Source organism: Dendropsophus ebraccatus, chromosome 13, assembly GCF_027789765.1.
Source record: "Dendropsophus ebraccatus isolate aDenEbr1 chromosome 13, aDenEbr1.pat, whole genome shotgun sequence".
Lineage (NCBI taxonomy): Eukaryota > Metazoa > Chordata > Amphibia > Anura > Hylidae > Dendropsophus > Dendropsophus ebraccatus.
Genome location: NC_091466.1, coordinates 13,085,459 through 13,102,372, shown reverse-complemented (window position 1 = coordinate 13,102,372; position 16,914 = coordinate 13,085,459). Strand labels below are relative to the sequence as shown.

The 16,914-nt window shown below is 43.0% G+C and overlaps 1 protein-coding gene across 1 annotated transcript; it reads left to right on the top strand.

The window, feature by feature from the left end:
• Window positions 1–3,447: 3,447 nt before the first annotated feature.
• On the top strand, window positions 3,448–9,363 carry LOC138770876 (SLAM family member 5-like). The gene is made up of 5 exons (XM_069950158.1): window positions 3,448–3,526; window positions 3,991–4,296; window positions 6,722–6,979; window positions 8,076–8,195; window positions 9,270–9,363. Exons 1-5 carry the CDS (start codon window positions 3,463–3,465, stop codon window positions 9,323–9,325), a joined length of 804 nt encoding a protein of 267 aa, XP_069806259.1. The 5' UTR covers window positions 3,448–3,462; the 3' UTR covers window positions 9,326–9,363.
• The last annotated feature ends 7,551 nt before the right edge of the window (window positions 9,364–16,914 follow it).

The window sequence follows — 16,914 nt, the reverse complement described above, 5'->3', positions numbered from 1 at the left end:
TTTGTTGTAATAAAATCAGTTTCGTTGTTAAATAATTTAATTCTAACAAATCCATCATTGTGCAATTAAATATACTGTCAAAAAATAAATATATATATATAAATATACATTTATTTATATATATATTTATTTTAACAGTATATTTAATTGCAAAATGATGGATTCGTTTAAATTTAATTATTGAACAACGAAAGGGACTTTATTACAACGAAAATGTGTTTTATTAATTCAATATATTAACCATGAGAGGCGTCGGCATTACTGCAGAGGATCGCAAACCCCGGTAATAGCGATTCCTGTAAACTGTTTCCCTGCTTTCCCAGATGCATCCAGAGGTGTTTGCATCACTTTCTAAAGATTTTATTTGTTATTTTTAGTTGAACCAGATTTCCAAGTAAATGACCGTATGTTTTCAGCCGCATGTCTATTTTTTCCCACGGCCGTAGTGTCAGCCGCACATTTCCAGCCGCGTAAAAACTACAGCCGCACAGATACATAGTGTGAACATACCCTAAGGGTTAATGATGTATGTGATTCAGCACATGTTCTCCTACCCAATCTATGCAAAGGTCCCCCAGCAAAAGATACTTTTCTCTGCCCAGCCTATCAGGGCTCAGTCTTGCTGTCTCCTCAGGCTCTTCTCCACCAATGCAAACAGCCCCAAAGTCTATAAGTAGGGGTGGAGAGCAGTGTTGGACTGGCCCACCAGAGGACCGGAGGATCCACAGGTGGGCCCCCAGCTTCGAAACATGCACTAACAGTGACTGACATGTCGTCGTTTCTCACTGGTTCTTCATTGGTGGGACACCAGGATCATTTTCTCTGGTGAGCCCTAGATACCCCAGTTCAACACTGGTGGAGAGGGCCATGTGCTATTAACTGATTCAGTTTTAGTTTCAGTCTATGTTCCTGCTAAAAGTGTGCAGCTAGTTACAGGGCCAGAAAGTGTTTACATGATGCCTTGCCCTCTGGCCAGTGCCTGATACTGGATCCCTGAAGTGTATGCTTATCCAGGCTTATTTCTGCTTTCCTGTCTATCCAGCTGTGGCTAGCTAAAACACTTCGGGTGAGACTACCACCAATAAGGGATAAAGAGCTTGTCACGTTGAGGGGGCTAGGCAAGTTTTCCGAGCCCTGTAGTCCGCAGTGACTTTTAGTCAGCAGACAGAAGTCAGAAAAGAGCTATTTGCCGATGTGCCCCGCTGCAACTCTCCAGCACATAAAGCTAATACTACCTACTGGATGTGCCACTCTGTGTCCTCGCGCAGCATTCAACAGATCAGTCATAGCAGCGTGTATGTCTTTTTTTTCCTAAATCATATGCCACCAAGTCCAAAGTGGTTAGAACCCCTGGCAGTACTGTGCTGATTGGACAAGTCCCCTTTAAATAGTCCACCTTGTCTCCCAAGACACAATCTACTAAGAACACTCTAAAGAGACTTTGCACCCTGACCTTTTCAAAACTCAGTGTACCCGCTAATGCAGTGATCTTAAGCACCTTACAAGGGACAAACTGACAAGTCAAACTGCACATTTTAAGTAACCTTTGTACTACTTGTGTGGTGCTGCGACTTGTCACCTGCTATGTTGTTCCGGGTGACACCACTGCTATGGTGGTTGGTCAGTGGAATATAGCTCAACTGGTTAGGATGTGGTCGTGATGCCAGTGCTGGTTTAGCACACAGGTGTGATGGTAGACCTGCTTTTAGTTTTATCTGGCTGGCAATATTGGTCCCCAATGGTCGGTGACCTTCCGGATTGTGAAGGGTCCCTTGGGCTTCTATCATGGTGGTCACGAGTGGAGAGATGACTGACCCGGACTGTCGGTACCGCCACCCACAGAAAGTGGAAAGTGACCCAAGGATGGTGTGGCCTGTTTGTATGGGTGCTGGTGCAGTTATCACCGAGTCCCAGTAGAATAAATAACATGATCTTTATCACTGATAAATCTCTTGGCTCGAGACTCTAGACTTGAGTTTCACTGAATCTGTGCTGAGAGATGCTGGTGAGGTAGCATAACAGTGCTGGTTTAGTTGAGTAGAGTAGAGAGTTCAGAAGAGTGGAGAAGAGTTTGTCGGGAGAACCCCAACCCAGTTTAGTAATGTTCTCTGCCGGAACTTTGTAAGAAGACTTGAAGAAGACATACTTGAGAAAAGAAGAATACTTGACCTTTGTCGCTAGAGCCACCTTCTGCCCTGCAGTGTTGGGGTACCCTTCCTACGAGGGTGACATAAGCCCCTAGTAGCTGACAATATTTCCTGTTGTTAAACACACTTTTTTTTTTGCCTTTTTCCTATCTGTAGATGTATGGTATTGGGTTTAACTATAGACCCTTGTATTTGATGAGGGTATAATTATAATTTTTATGTCATTTTTGATTTCTAGCATTTTATGTATTTTTTTTTTTTAACAGTGCTCGTTTTTAATATATGCAATAAAATTTAGTTTTATCTGTCATGTATAGGCCTAGTTTTAGCCAACAAGCAATAAAATTCTTCCACGACAGTGGAGAGAGGGTTATTATTTGTCGGGTTGTAATCCGACAATATCTGTAATAATATCATTCATTTTAAGGACTTACCTGCGTGTTTTGTCTAACTTTGTTTTTTTGTTGTTTGTTTTTTATTCCTCCCCTTTTTGGTTTCTTCTTCTTCCTTTTCTTAATCTTCTTTTTTCTTTCTTCCCTTTTCTCTTTTTCTATTCTTTTCTTCTTTCTTCCTTTTTCTTATTTCTCTCTAGTTATTTCTCTCTTGACCTTATGGTTCTGCTTTCAATTTTACTAACTTTACTAACCATTTTACTAACCTTATGTAGCCCATCTAGATATGCTATTGATATAATACAGATAACCCCTACATAATTTTTGTTTTATTTGTATGTCCGTGGTAGGTCCTTTGCCTATGTGTGGGCCGGCGTTTCCTGGTACAATCAGTGATTAGGACATTTCTCCGCTAAGTCACTTGTTTCTATTACTATCATGCGCAGGCGCCTGCTTTTGGCACCTGCGCATGCTCTCTAAGTTACAGAGCGGCCATGTTTGGGTTGGCAGCAATTGGGTGCTCGGACGGAAGTGACGTCATCGCGCTGTACTTTGTCGCTAGTTGCTCACCCAAGATGGTACATTTTCCGGAACCAGGAGCCTGGCCCACACTTCGGTAAAGTTATTCATAATACATTTATGCACCATTACACCGTAGGAAGGGGGTAATAGGAACACCTTAACGTCCATGTGTTGGTTCCCAGGGAGAGCTACTCCCACTCAGAGACCCGTTTGACAAGTGCCGCAACATCTGCAGCCCCTCGGTTACCACAGTGCCAACTTAAAAAAAAAACACCCTGGCAGCTGTTTAAACTGAAACCTTATAAACAGGAAGTGGGAGGCTTTTTGCTTCCTGCTTCTTATTCTACATAAAGCAGTATTTTTTTTTAAGTTATCCACATCCTTGAACTTCATAAAAGAATATGAGATTACTGAAGGTTCCCTTCACGGTCTTGGTCTTGGTCGTTGTTTTATGTATTGAACCAAGTAAGTAACTTACCGCATGGTATCAGTAGTGGATTATAATAGGGGCGTTTCGGGCGGAAGCCCGGGGCCCTGAGCTCCTGGGGGGCCCATGACCACCCAAAAATACTTATACTTTCAGTGGTGTACTGTCTCCTGGCTACAGTTCCGCCATGATTTGCATGATTCACTGTTTTTTTATGGCAATTTTGCACAAATCAGGACATCATGACATTATCTGTCCTGTACTATGAACGCCAGGCTAGTTCTGCCATAGTTACAGTGAGGTGGGGGGGTCCAAGCTTGGTGAACAGCCCGGGGCCTATGGTAAAGTTAATCCGCCTCTGCATGGTATCCATGCCCTGGTATGGTATCCATGCCCTGTATACAGCCATGTATATAGCAGTATTTTTTTTATATATATGCTTACATCTATATATGCCTATATATTCTGTATATACTTACATATAACTATTGTCTGTACACAGCGCTGTGTAGCCGTGTCTGCTCCGGTAGAAAAGATATATTTGTGGCAGAAGGAAAAAATGTGACTCTACAGATAAATGAGACTGAAGTAAAAGAAATCTCCTGGCTACAAAATGGATTCCATATTGCCTCAGTTGTAAGGGGTACTCTTATTGTTAAGACTGCCAAACTGCGCGGTCGCTTGAACAGCACAGATCAAGGATCCTTAATGATCACACATGTCCGTATGAAGGACCAAGGGGAATATACTGCATCTGTGCTCAAGGAGGAGAAGGACTGTATCCAGTTGTTTGGACTTAAAGTTTATCGTAAGTTGAAGAATCATGTGGAGTTGGGGAAGGGGATGCGGCAAAGGACACAATGGTATACTGCGAAGGGCACTATAGAATACGGCAATCTAAGGGGAAGGGAGAAGGAGGAGAGGAAAAAGAAAGAAGTAGAAGTAGAGAGAAAAAAGTATAAAGAAGAAACATGGTAAAAATGAAAAAGTGGGCGAGGGGCATACGAAGGAGAGAAGAAGGAAAAATGGAAACTGTTGGCAAATGGAGGCAAAAATGCATGGGAAGGGGATGGAAGAAAGGAAAGAGAGAAGGAAGAAGGGAAAAGGGGGGAAGAGGGAGAAGGGTAGAGATAAAACGAGAAAAGGAAGAAAATGGAGGGGAAAATGGATGAGAAGGGGATGGAAGAAAGGAAAGAGAGAAGGAAGAAGGGAAAAGGGGGGAAGAGGGAGAAGGGTAGAGATAAAAAGAGAGAAAGAAGAGAATGGAGGGGAAAATGGATGAGAAGGGGATGGAAGAAAGGAAAGAGAGAAGGGAAAAGGGGGGAAGAGGGCAGTGGTGTAGCTACAATGAAGGCAGGGAAGGCGACTGCTATGGGGCCCCTGCATGAAGGGGGCCCGAGTAAGCCTGCCCTGCCTTCATGGTAGGTACCCCGCTCCCCTAGGGGTCCAGAGAGGAAGAGGGACCCCCACTGCACTGTTCAGCCCCCTCACTGTAGTGCCGGGTGAGCAGGCTGAACAGAGGAGCAGGACCTGACAGACAGGACAGGAGAGGGATGAAGGACCTTTGGGTCACATGACCCAAAGGTCCTCAATACTTCTATGTGAAGATCAGCCCGGACTACAGGAGGAGGAGGGGGAAGCCTGGGAGCTGTAAGTGCTGTGTATGTGTGTCAGTGAGTGTATATATATGTATCTGTGTGTATATGTATATGTCAGTGAGTGTATATATATGTATCTGTGGGTATATGTATATGTCAGTGTGTGTACATATGTATCTGTGTATATATTTATATGTCAGTATGTGTATGTATCTGTGGCTATATGTATATGTGTGTGTGTATGTCAGCAATGTCTGTAGCACTGGTGTATATGTGTTTGCTCCAAAAGATGTTCTGCAGCAGTTTCTATTAATGCTGGGCTCTAATAAAAGAAACCACCATTAATATCTGCTGCATTTTCTTTTATTTCTGGTTAAGTATTACAATCAGATGATTTCCCTGTGTACAGTCTATTCATGGTGTATACATGTTAATGGTGCCTCTGTGTGTGTATATGTGCGTCAATGTCTGTGTTTGGCGAGGGGGGGGGGGCGTACAGGATCTATGGGGCCCCATACAGTTTTTTGCTATGGGGCCCCATGAATCCTAGCTACGCCCCTGGAAGAGGGAGAAGGGTAGAGATAAAAAGAGGCAAGGAAGAAAATGGAGGGGAAAATGGATGAGAAGGGGATGGAAGAAATGAAAGAGAGAGGGAAGAAGGAAAAGGGGGGAAGAGGGAGAAGGGTAGAAAGAAAGGAGACAAGGAAGAAAATGGAGGGGAAAATGGATAAGAAGTGGATGGAAGAAAGGAAAGAGAGAGGGAAGAAGGGAAAAGAGTGGAAGAGGGAGAAGGGTAGAAAAAAGAGGCAATAAAGAAAATGGATGGGAAAATGGATGAGAAGGGGATGGAAGAAAGGAAAGATATAAGCAAGAAGGGAAAAGGGGGGAAGAGGGAGAAGGGTAGAAAGAAAGGAGACCAGGAAGAAAATGGAGGGGAAAATGGATAAGAAGTGGATGGAAGAAAGGAAAGAGAGAGGGAAGAAGGGAAAAGAGGGGAAGAGGGAGAAGGGTAGAAAAAAGAGGCAATAAAGAATGGAAGAAAGGAAAGATATAAGCAAGAAGGGAAAATGGGGAAGAGGGAGAAGGGTAGAAAGAAAGGAGGAAGGAAGAGAATGAAAAAAAAAAGATTAAATATACAAAAAAAATTAGGGATAAGCAAAAGTCGAGCATGGTGGGGTCTGTCCCAATCCAAGTATGAAGCATTGTATTACCGGTGGCTGAAGAAGTTGGATGCAGCCCATGGAAAACATGGATACAGCCTATGGACCTGAGCCTGCTGGACTTTTGCTCATCAGAAGTAATGTAAGAAGGAAAGAGGAAAAAAAAGAGAAAGGAAAAGAATGAAAAAAGAAAGAAACTAAAAGTATAGAAAGAAAGGAACTAGAAGGAAGAACTCCGTAACTGTATTCATCCATTTGATATATTTTAATGTTTTGATTATACCCCCCACCCTTTCCTTCTCGGTAAGTTGTGATCAGATGTGATTAGTCAGTCTATATCTTTCAAACAGAACATTTTACGTGTAAACCGAATTTATGCATCAATTGAGACCTATTTTATGGGACAACTAAATCATCTATTATACTAGTTATACTAGAGTACTAGTTTTTTTCAACTTTTTTTTTTTTTTAACAGCAAAATTATTGCCCAAGGACATTGACATTAGCACACAGCTGTCTGAAAGTGGGAGCTGCAATTTGACTTGTGTAGTGAACAAAAAAAAAACCAAAATCTTTTGGACTAATGAGAGCGGAAATAACACAATTGTCACAGATCATTACACACTTATATTGGACAATACTGATCCTAATAGCAACTACACCTGTACTGCTGAGAACCCTCTAACCAGGATCTCCAGATCAATACAGCCCTGGAGTGCGTGCTGGGAAGGAGGTAAGAAGATGAAGCCCTTTTCTGGGATTATTAGTATAGTAGTATGCACCGTATTGCAGTGTAACACTATGACGGAAATACACACACCCGTGTACACATTGTAAAAAAAAATAATAATAATTATCACAATGGGGGAGATTTATCAAACTGGTGTAAAGTAGAATTGTCTTAGTTGCCCCTAGCAACCAATCAGATTTCACCTTTCATTCCTCACAGAGTCTTTGAAAAATGAAAGGTGGAATCTGATTGGTTTTGAGGGCCAACTGAGACAATTCTACTTTACACCAGTTTGATAACTCTCCCCCACTGTGTGTACAGAGGGAAACTTATTTTCACCTATTTTATTCCCTTATTTTAGTCTTTGGGAACCTACGTTATATACAGCTTGATAATGAAGTCTACAGTAAAACTGGTGCTAGTACAATTATCCATAGGTCGTGCTGTTACACACGTAATAGTAATGATATCTACCAAACTATCCCTTATCTGTCTACAGTATCTCATTTCTATCTATCTATCTATCTATCTATCTATCTATCTATCTATCTATCTATTATCTATCTCCTATCTATCTCCTATCTATTATCTATCTATCTATCTATTATCTATCTATCTATCTCCTATCTATCTATCTATCTATCATCTATCTATCTATCTATCTATCTATCTATCTATCTATCTATCTATCTCCTATCTATCTATCTATCTATCTCCTATCTCCTATCTATCTCCTATCTATCATCTATCTATCTATTATCTATCTATCTATCTCCTATCTATCTATCTATCATCTATCTATCTCCTATCTATCTATCTATCTATCTCCTATCTATCTATCTATCTATCTATCTATCTATCTATCTATCTCCTATCTATCTATCTATCTATCTATCTATCTATCTATCTATCTATCTCCTATCTATCTCCTATCTATCTATCTCCTATCTATCTATCTATCTATCTATCTCCTATCTATCTCCTATCTATCTATCTATCTATCTATCTATCTATCTATCTATCTATCTATCTATCATGTATCTGCTACAACTCAATGTATGCAAAATAAAATAAAAAAACTCTCAATATTTTTTCATAGAGACAGCGATCAGTCAACCTCATCAGAATGGATCCAATTCCTCCTGGATTCCAATATTCATTGTTGTCCTGATAATTCTTTTAGCCTTTGTTCTCATTAAAAAAAAGACTCAAATCTCAGGTAAGTAGTAATAATAAAGGGGTTCAGGGACTTCATAGAAGTGGGCACCTGTTTAGGATCACCCTCTATGATCCAGAACTTTAAACCACTATGTGAGCCATGACTCCAGTGGACAGCAAAGATACTTGGATTAGAAGAACTTTTAGGAATTGCAGCCATCCTATTGTATCTTTCCAGATGATGCATGGTAAATGGATGGCCAGGTTAAGCTTTGGTGAGACAAACTCCAATAAGCTGTAAAAAAAAACAAAAAAAAACAACGTGTCTCCACCGTATTCTGCCTCCACTAATCCGGTTCTACCTATACCTATTTAGAGTTCCTCCTTGCCTAAGCATTGTTGGATCCTTGTTATCCTTAGTGAATGTGTGTTGCTGTGTCTTCTATTTTATAGCTATTCCCCGTATCCTGACCTGTTCCTGTGCTTTCCTGTCTGACCCTTTCTGTATCATTTGTACCGACTTAGAATGTCTGACTTGTATCTAATGCTGCCTGCCCTGAACCTGTGCCTGATTGACTCCGTTTCCATCTGATCCCTTGTACCACGCCAATTCTCTTGTTAATGACCTGCCTTGTGGCGCAACCTCTAGCAGCAGAAGTCCATTGGGGTAAAGGGTAAAACCCTAGAGGGCACTTAGACTCTCCTTCCTGGTTCCAAAGCCAAACTGGTTCAGTAGCACAGTGGGTCCACATGTGCTGCCCATCACACCTCATCTAAGGTGACGGTGAAACCTTCATGCCTCCAGATGCCTACTTTACCATTGGTACAAATGGTAAAATGTAACCAGAGTCTGCAAAAGCAGGAGGAACTCTAAGGCTATGTTCACCACAGTATTTTTGGCTGTCGTATGACATGTAAAACAGGTGTTTTTTTTAATATATTTTTTTAATATTTTTCGGTTCTGTGAAATACAATGAAAAACAGCTGCTAACTGCGATGAATTACCATTTATCTGTATCCGGTTCTCCATTATCTTCTATAGTAAAAACATAAAATGGATAGAAAAATTGAAAAACAAAACGAAGACAAATATTGTGTCTTTTAATGTGGACTTTTTTTTACCCTTCTACTTCAGGTTTTCTAAGAAAGACAAAGAGCGACTCGTCTGCTACCTCTCTCTCTGTTGTATAGTATATATTGTGTGCTAGACTTATAAGAAAGTTGTAAATAAAGGCATTTATTTTTATCATGCTTTTTTCATTGGTTATTTTACTCCTCTTATGACTAAAAATATGATGATCACTAGAGGCTGCAGTGTGGGGGAAGAGGCCATACAGAGAGGAGTGGGGAAGGGTGAGTATTAGGTTGTATTCATAATTTACTTTTATTACGTATTACGTAAATTTGTCAAACTGATATGGTTGTTCCAGTAACACTAAAGGGGACATTCATGAAGGCTGGCATACTTGTACGTTAGTCTTAAGTTAGACCCCACCCCCATTGTCCTGCTGGATTCACTATGGGGTGTACATCTTTTAGTGAATTTAGCCTGACCTGCACCTGCCATACAGTGGACTCAGAAATCTACACCTGCTTCTGAGGGTGCAGTCATAGTAAATTTCCCCCTATCTGTTGCTATATACATGCATTCATGTCTAAAACACAATCTGGGCACACAGCAGCTGTGAACTACAGGTAAGAAGTAAACTTGCAGCATTGAGCGCCCACTTTGATGGGTCATTTCAGGGTCATTTTTTTTTAAAACATTAAATATCAACAGTTCAAGCGATTTTAAGAAACTTTGTAATAGGTGTTATAAACCAAAAGAGTTTCCTTCTGTACTGAAAAAGCAATCTCCCAGCCTCCCCCCTCACTTCAGAAGAAGCAGGATTTCTGTCTCCATTATGTGGCTATGGAGAGGGGAGGAACTGTTAGAAGTGACTGAGCACGGAGCACTCCTGCAAAGCACAACACCCTGCAATCTTCTCTCAGTAAGTTCATAGATAAGCACTGACCTTTCTGACCCCAGAATCCTGCGGTTTAGGTGCCCAGAGAATCTACAAACAGCTGACCTTCATGTCACCTCTTCCTGCTCCCTCATCTCCCTCGGCCCCTCCCCCCTCTTTAAGGATAGAATGGAGAGAGCAGAGCCCGTCTTCACTGGCTTCTCTGTAATGAGGACGTGTTTGCCTGATAATGCACAGATAATAAGTCAGGGGGGGAGGCTGGGAAATTGCTTCTTGAGTACAGAAGGAGGCTTTTTGGCTAATAAAACCTATTACAGAGTTTCTTAAAATCGCTTATACTACTGATTTCTGCAATAAAAAAAAAAATATGACAGTTACGCTTTAAGCTTAATGTTAATCGGTAAAATGGTTAACACCATTATCCCAGTACCCACCACTACAGAGGTACTGAGAAGAGCTGAGTATCGTCAGTCCCGTAGCTTCAAAAAATGGCACTCCTGGTCTGGAGTGGCAGCGGGCTAGAATTATTGGGAGAGAAGGGTCAGTGGGGCCTGTATGATGTTGTCGGACTGACACTGGTGTCTTATTATGGGGTCTGTAAATGCTGCGGCCCTGATAGTGGGATCTTATTCTTGGGTCTTTGTTCTGCTGGGGGCCTGATTGTGGGGTATGTATTATGTTTGGGGGCTGATTCTGAGGTCTGTAATGTGCCGGGGGCCTTATTCTGGGGTCTGTATTATGCTGGGGGCCTAATACTGGGGTCTTATTCTGGGGTCTGTGTTATGCAGGAGGCCTGATACTAGGGTATATAACAAATTGTTTGCTTGATATTGGGGTATGTATCTGGGGTCTGCATTATGCAGATCTGGTGTGGATTAAAATGGTTTTTCATGCTGTTCACATGAGGACAATATGTAAAGAAAACTCTGTAACAAAAATTTACTTGGAGAGCTACACCCACAAACCACACCCACAACAGGCTACTCCCCACAACAGGCCCCTCCCCATAAACCACAACAACAACAGACCACTCCCCACAAACCACACCCACAACAGGCTACTCCCCACAACAGGCCCCTCCCCACAAACCACACCCACAACAGGCCACTCCCCACCAACCACACCCACAACAGGCCACTCCCTACAAGACACACCCACAACAGGTCACTTCCCACAAACCACACCCACAATAAACCACACATTTTATGGTAAAGTTGAAGTGTCTGGTGTAAAAGGTTTCAAATAATGGCAACTAGATATAATGCTGTAACACTAGAAGTTGGTCCCCATCAGCATACTGTACCTTTTGGCAGACAAAGCCACCAGATTACCCATCCTTGTCATGGCCCAAGCCTCTTTTATGACTCTTGTTGACATACAGGAGGAGATTTATCAAACTGGTGTAAAGTGAAACTGGCTCAGTTGCCCCTAGCAACCAATCAGATTCCACCTTTCATTTTCCAAAGAGTCTGTGAGGAATGAAAGGTGGAATCTGATTGGTTGCTAGGGGCAACTGAGCCAGTTTCACTTTACACCATGTTTGATAAATCTCCCCCATAGTTTTCTGTATAGATTTGGCATAGCTTGTAAGTTATGGCCCTATTCCACGGGTCGTTTTAGAGGAGCAAACGAGCGCTATTAGCGCTCGTTTGCTCCTCGTTCGCCGCTCGCTGCCGCCGCTATTCAACGCGGCAGCAGCGAGCGGGTGAGTGCGGGAGGGGCGGCGGGGAGCTGCGGGGGGGCTGCTCGGAGGATCGCTGATCGTCCGGGCAGCCCATAGGATATAGCAGCGTCTGCTGCCGATGCTCCTATTCAACGGAGCGACGGCAGCAGATCGCTGCTATATCAGTCGCTTGTTTTTCAACATGTTGAAAAACAAGCGACTGCAACGATCAGCCGACATGAACGATGTCGGCTGATCGTTGCACTCTATTCCACGGAACGATTATCGTCCGTAGCGGTCGATATCGTCCGAAAACGAACGATAATCGTTCCGTGGAATAGGGCCATAAGTTATTCAAAGTGACTCTGTACCCACAATCTGTCCCCCCCCAAACCACTTGTACCTTCAGGTAGCTGCTTTTAATTCAAGATCTGTCCTCGGGTCCGTTCGGCAGGGGATGCAGTTATTGTTTTAAAAACGAATTTTAATCCTGCTGCGCTGTGTCTATTGGCCGGGACTTACATTAGTATATGCATTAGGCTGGCACACCCTCTCTGTCCTTCCTCCCCACCCTCCTCATCATTAGGAATGCTCCAGGCAGATTGCTTCCTATTCCCCACCTGTGGCAGCTGGCACATGGGCAAAGCTCAAACAGCAGTAAATGTTCCTGGATCATTCCTAATGCTGAGGAGGGCGGGGAGGAAGAACAGAGAGGGTGTGCCAGCCTAATGCATATACAAATGTAAGCCCCGGCCGTTAGACACAGCGCTGCCGGATTAAAAGATGTTTTTAGGACAATAACTGCATCACCTGCCGAACGGACCCCAGGACAGATCTTGGATTAAAAGCAGCTATCCGAAGGTACAAGTGGTTTGGGGGGGGTCAGATTGTGGGTACAGAGTCGCTTTAAACCTCTGCCCTTTCTGACCTTTGGAGTCCAGTGGGAGGTCCTAATCAGTGACTGACAGCTGTCTATGCATGACTCATAAGAAAGGGTTATGCTCAATTTTAACAAACAACAGGCTCCCAATGCAAGCATATAGTGCATGTCACCTTCACTGACACAGAACTGGGAGCAGACCGCACTGCAACATGATCCTCTCCCCGCTTGTTCTTACGATCAAAACTTTTGACTTGTCTCTATGTCAAAAGTTTTTCCAAATGACAGATACACTTTAAAATACATTTGCACTTAGTCTTGGCTTCCGAATGGGACATTCTAACGCACTTTGAATGTAGTTCTTATTCATAGGGCTATTCCCACGAAAAAGAACTATGTTCAAAACGCGCTGAGGCTCCTAGTGTGATAGCTTGCTCACCCTCAGCTTCCTGATTCAAAGATAAAACAACTTAAAATTTCCAAAAAGGTGTGAAAGCAGAAGTGGCGGAAAGTCCTAACACCTTAGACCACTGTAGTGCGGTTGTCACCCACTGTTGCTTATACACGAGAGCATCTCCAAAGTCACAAACAGAATGTACTTCATACTTCACGGAAGAGGAAGGTGAATTATTGATGAGTTTCAAGAGGAACAGTAACGGTAGAGTTTTGCCTTAAAGAGGACCTGTCACCCCTTAAAGAGGCTCCCCACCCCCAGCTAGATCCCCTTATCCTGACCGCAGAGATGAGTCCGGCTGCATTCATTCTCTATGGACGCCCGACCTATCGCCACACCGCACGCGCCGGCTTCTGACCGGGATATCTCCGTCCCGGGACCGGCTCCGGGAGCGGGACTCGGCGAGATAAAGTCAGTATAAGAGGATCTAGCTGGGGGTCGGGAGCCTGTAAGCCTTGCAGTGCATGATGGGGAAAATAGTATGCAAACTAGCTTATTTTTAGAAAGAAAATAATTTAATTGGCAACTACAAGAGGTAGCTTCCCTTCACTTCAAAGTTCAACTGTTAGAAATCCTTGTGATCCAGCTGTATAGATCTCTAGTGATATCACATTTTAAATACTGTGTTCATTTCCTGAGACCTCACCTACAAAAATATATTGATAAAATAGAACGGGTCCAAAGACAGCTACAAAAATGGTGGATGGTCTCAAGCAAAAGAACAAGAAAGACTTAAAGGGAATCTATGATCAGGTTTGAGCATCCTAACCTGCTCATAGATTATTATAGCAAACCTTACATAGAGGCACCCGGTGTGCCTTTTTAACTTCTTAAACAATATGGAAATGAGGATGTTTGGTGCACTGGGGGCGGACCTTTACCTCTTGTTGCATCCATATGGCCCCCCCGATCTACAAGCAATGCACCTAATGAATATTAAGGCCGCCCCTCTGCAGTGGCCGATGGGGCAACCTCAATACTAAACTGCTTCATTTACATATTAATTCATATAAGATAACAAGACAATCAATGGGGGTCCAACCACTCAGACCCCATAATCCTGGGAACAAGAACACTGTTGCATCACTGTGAATGGAGTGCTCACCACACCTCCGGGACCTGTGCTCCATTCATTCTCTATGGGGCCATCTAACGCCTCTGAGCTGAATGCTGAAGCATTCATAGTAATATAGTAACATGGTTAATAAGGTTGAAAGAAGACAAGAGTCCATCAAGTTCAACCTGGAGAAACTATACTGTGTTAATCTAGGGCAGGGGTGTCAAACTTTAATTCACAGTGGGCCAAAATTAAAAAATTGGACAAGTCGCGGGCCAACTTTGATAATTATTGAATTCGGCGGTGCTGGCAATGTCAGAGTAACGTGCGGTGTTCCTGGCACTGTCAGTGGTGTGAGCCTCCCAGTGCTGTGCACTATTATAAATAACATGATAAATTGCTATTGGCTCCTCCTGATGAAGCCCATGTATGGGTGAAACTAGTTGAGGGGCTTGTGGCTGTATTTTAACCTTCACTGCACTATTAGTCCAGTTAGATAGTCATTACCTTGAGCTAGTGAGTAGACTGCAGCTACTATCACTATGTGTATGTTGAACCGTCCACTTTAGATGACTATCAGTAGCAGTGGGTTTTTAACGAACACAACAATTACTTTGGTTATATTTTAGTAGAGAGCCAATAAAAGCTACGTTTTACTCTAGTGGAAGGTTCTACTGGATGAGATCCTGTATAAGAGGCAGGGTCATGACTATTTAGCAAGCACAATGAAATGACGTTGTCACGCTTGCTGAAGGATCTGTCCCCGTGGCTCACAGGTTGGAGCCAGAAGATGGAGAGACTTGCTCCATGCCTGGAATAGGTACTGTGTTTGTTTCTTTGTTTTTTTTTTTCATGTTGGAGCACAACAGGGGGCTCATCATTACTATGGGTGGGGTAATGTGCACAGTGGAGACATTATTAATGTTGGGGGGGGGGGGGGGGTACTAAACAGGGGGCATTATTATTGTGGGTGGGGGGCTGTGCATAACAGGGGGCATTATTATTATGGGTGGGGAGTGCATAGCAGGGGCATCATTACTGTGGGCTATTACTATATGGGGGCACAGCAGGAGACATTATTACTATATGAGGGCACATAGGGAGGCATTTTTAGTATATGGGGGGCCCAGCAGGGAACCTTCTTACTATATGGAGTGCACAGCAGGGGACATTATTCATATATAGGGCACAGCAGGGGGCATTATTACTATATGTAGGGTACAACAGGAGGAATTATTACTATATGAAGCACAGCAGGGGACATAATTACTATATGGAGGGCACATCAGGAGGCATTATTACTATATGGGGCACAGCAGGGGACATGATTACTATATGGAGGGCATATCAGGAGACTTTATTACTATATGAGGGCACATAGGGAGGCATTTTTACTATATGGAGGGCACAGCAGGGGGCATTATTACTATATGGAGGCACAGCAGGAGGCATTATTACTATATGGGGGCACATCAGGGGACATTACTATATGGAGAGGATAGCATGAGACATTATTACTAATTGGGGTAAAATAGGGGCATTATTACTATATGGGGGCCCCAGCAGAGGACATTAGTACTATATGGAGGGCTCATCAGGGGACATTATAACTATATGGAGCACAGCAAGGAGCGTTATTACTATATGGAGGGTACAACAGGAGACATTATTACTATATGGGGGCACAGTTGGGGATATTATTACTATATAGAGGACACAGCAGGAGACATTATTACTATATGGGGACACAGCAGGGGACATTATTTCTATATGGGGACAAAGCAGGGGCATTATTACTATATGGGGACAAAGCAGGGGCATTATTACTATATGGGGACACAGCAAAGGGCATTATTACTATATGGAGGGCACAGCAGGAGACATTATTACTATATGGAGGCACAGCAGGGGCATTATTACTATATGGGGACCCAGTAGGGGCATTATTACTGTAGGGAGGGTACAGCTGGGGGCATTATTACCATATGGGGGCACAGTAGGGGATATTATTAATATATAGAGGACACAGCAGGGGACATTATTACTATATGCGGACACAGCAGGGGACATTATTACTATATAGGGACAAAGCAGGGGCATTATTACTATATAGGGACACAGCAGAGGGCATTATTACTATATGGGGACACAGCAGAGGGCATTATTACTGTATGGAGGGTACAGTTGGAGGCATTATTACTATAAAGGGACCCAGCAGGGGCATTATAATTATATGGAGGGCACAACTGGAGGCATTATTACTATATGGGGACACAGCAGGGGGCATTATTACTATGGGGACACAGCAGGGGACATTATTACTATGAAAGCACAACAGACATTATTACTATATGGAGGAACAGCAGGGGAAATTATTATTATATGGAGGTGCACAACAGGGGGCTTTATTACTAAATCACCATAGTTGTCTGGGCCAGATGGAGAGGAAAAGAGAAATGATGCCTCAGATCAAAGAAGACGTCATCTGTGAGTCACTGAATGAAGTTTTCTTTTGGATTTTGAAGAACATTACATGGTCAGGGTGGCCAGAGGTGGAAAAGGCTGGAAAACTGTGACCTAGCTTAACATGGGCACAGCCAGGCAGCCAGCAAGAATTTTGGAAACAAGCGGGGACATACATACAGGATAACATGAGGCAGAGTGATGTCTCATACCCCCGCGGACGTCCGTGTGTATCTGCAGCCGTACTTACTTCCCCTTAGCAGTTTCAGAAGCATTGGTTTGCTTAGAGGGGGACC

What these genes read in the sequence shown, in the direction of transcription:
- LOC138770876 (XM_069950158.1), top strand. Translation starts at nt 3,463, where the DNA reads ATGAGATTACTGAAGGTTCCCTTCACGGTCTTGGTCTTGGTCGTTGTT. An exon ending in GTTTGGACTTAAAGTTTATC is followed by an intron (nt 4,297 to 6,721) that starts GTAAGTTGAAGA and finishes TTTTTTTAACAG; the next exon opens with CAAAATTATTGCCCAAGGAC. An exon ending in AAAAAAGACTCAAATCTCAG is followed by an intron (nt 8,196 to 9,269) that starts GTAAGTAGTAAT and finishes CTTCTACTTCAG; the next exon opens with GTTTTCTAAGAAAGACAAAG.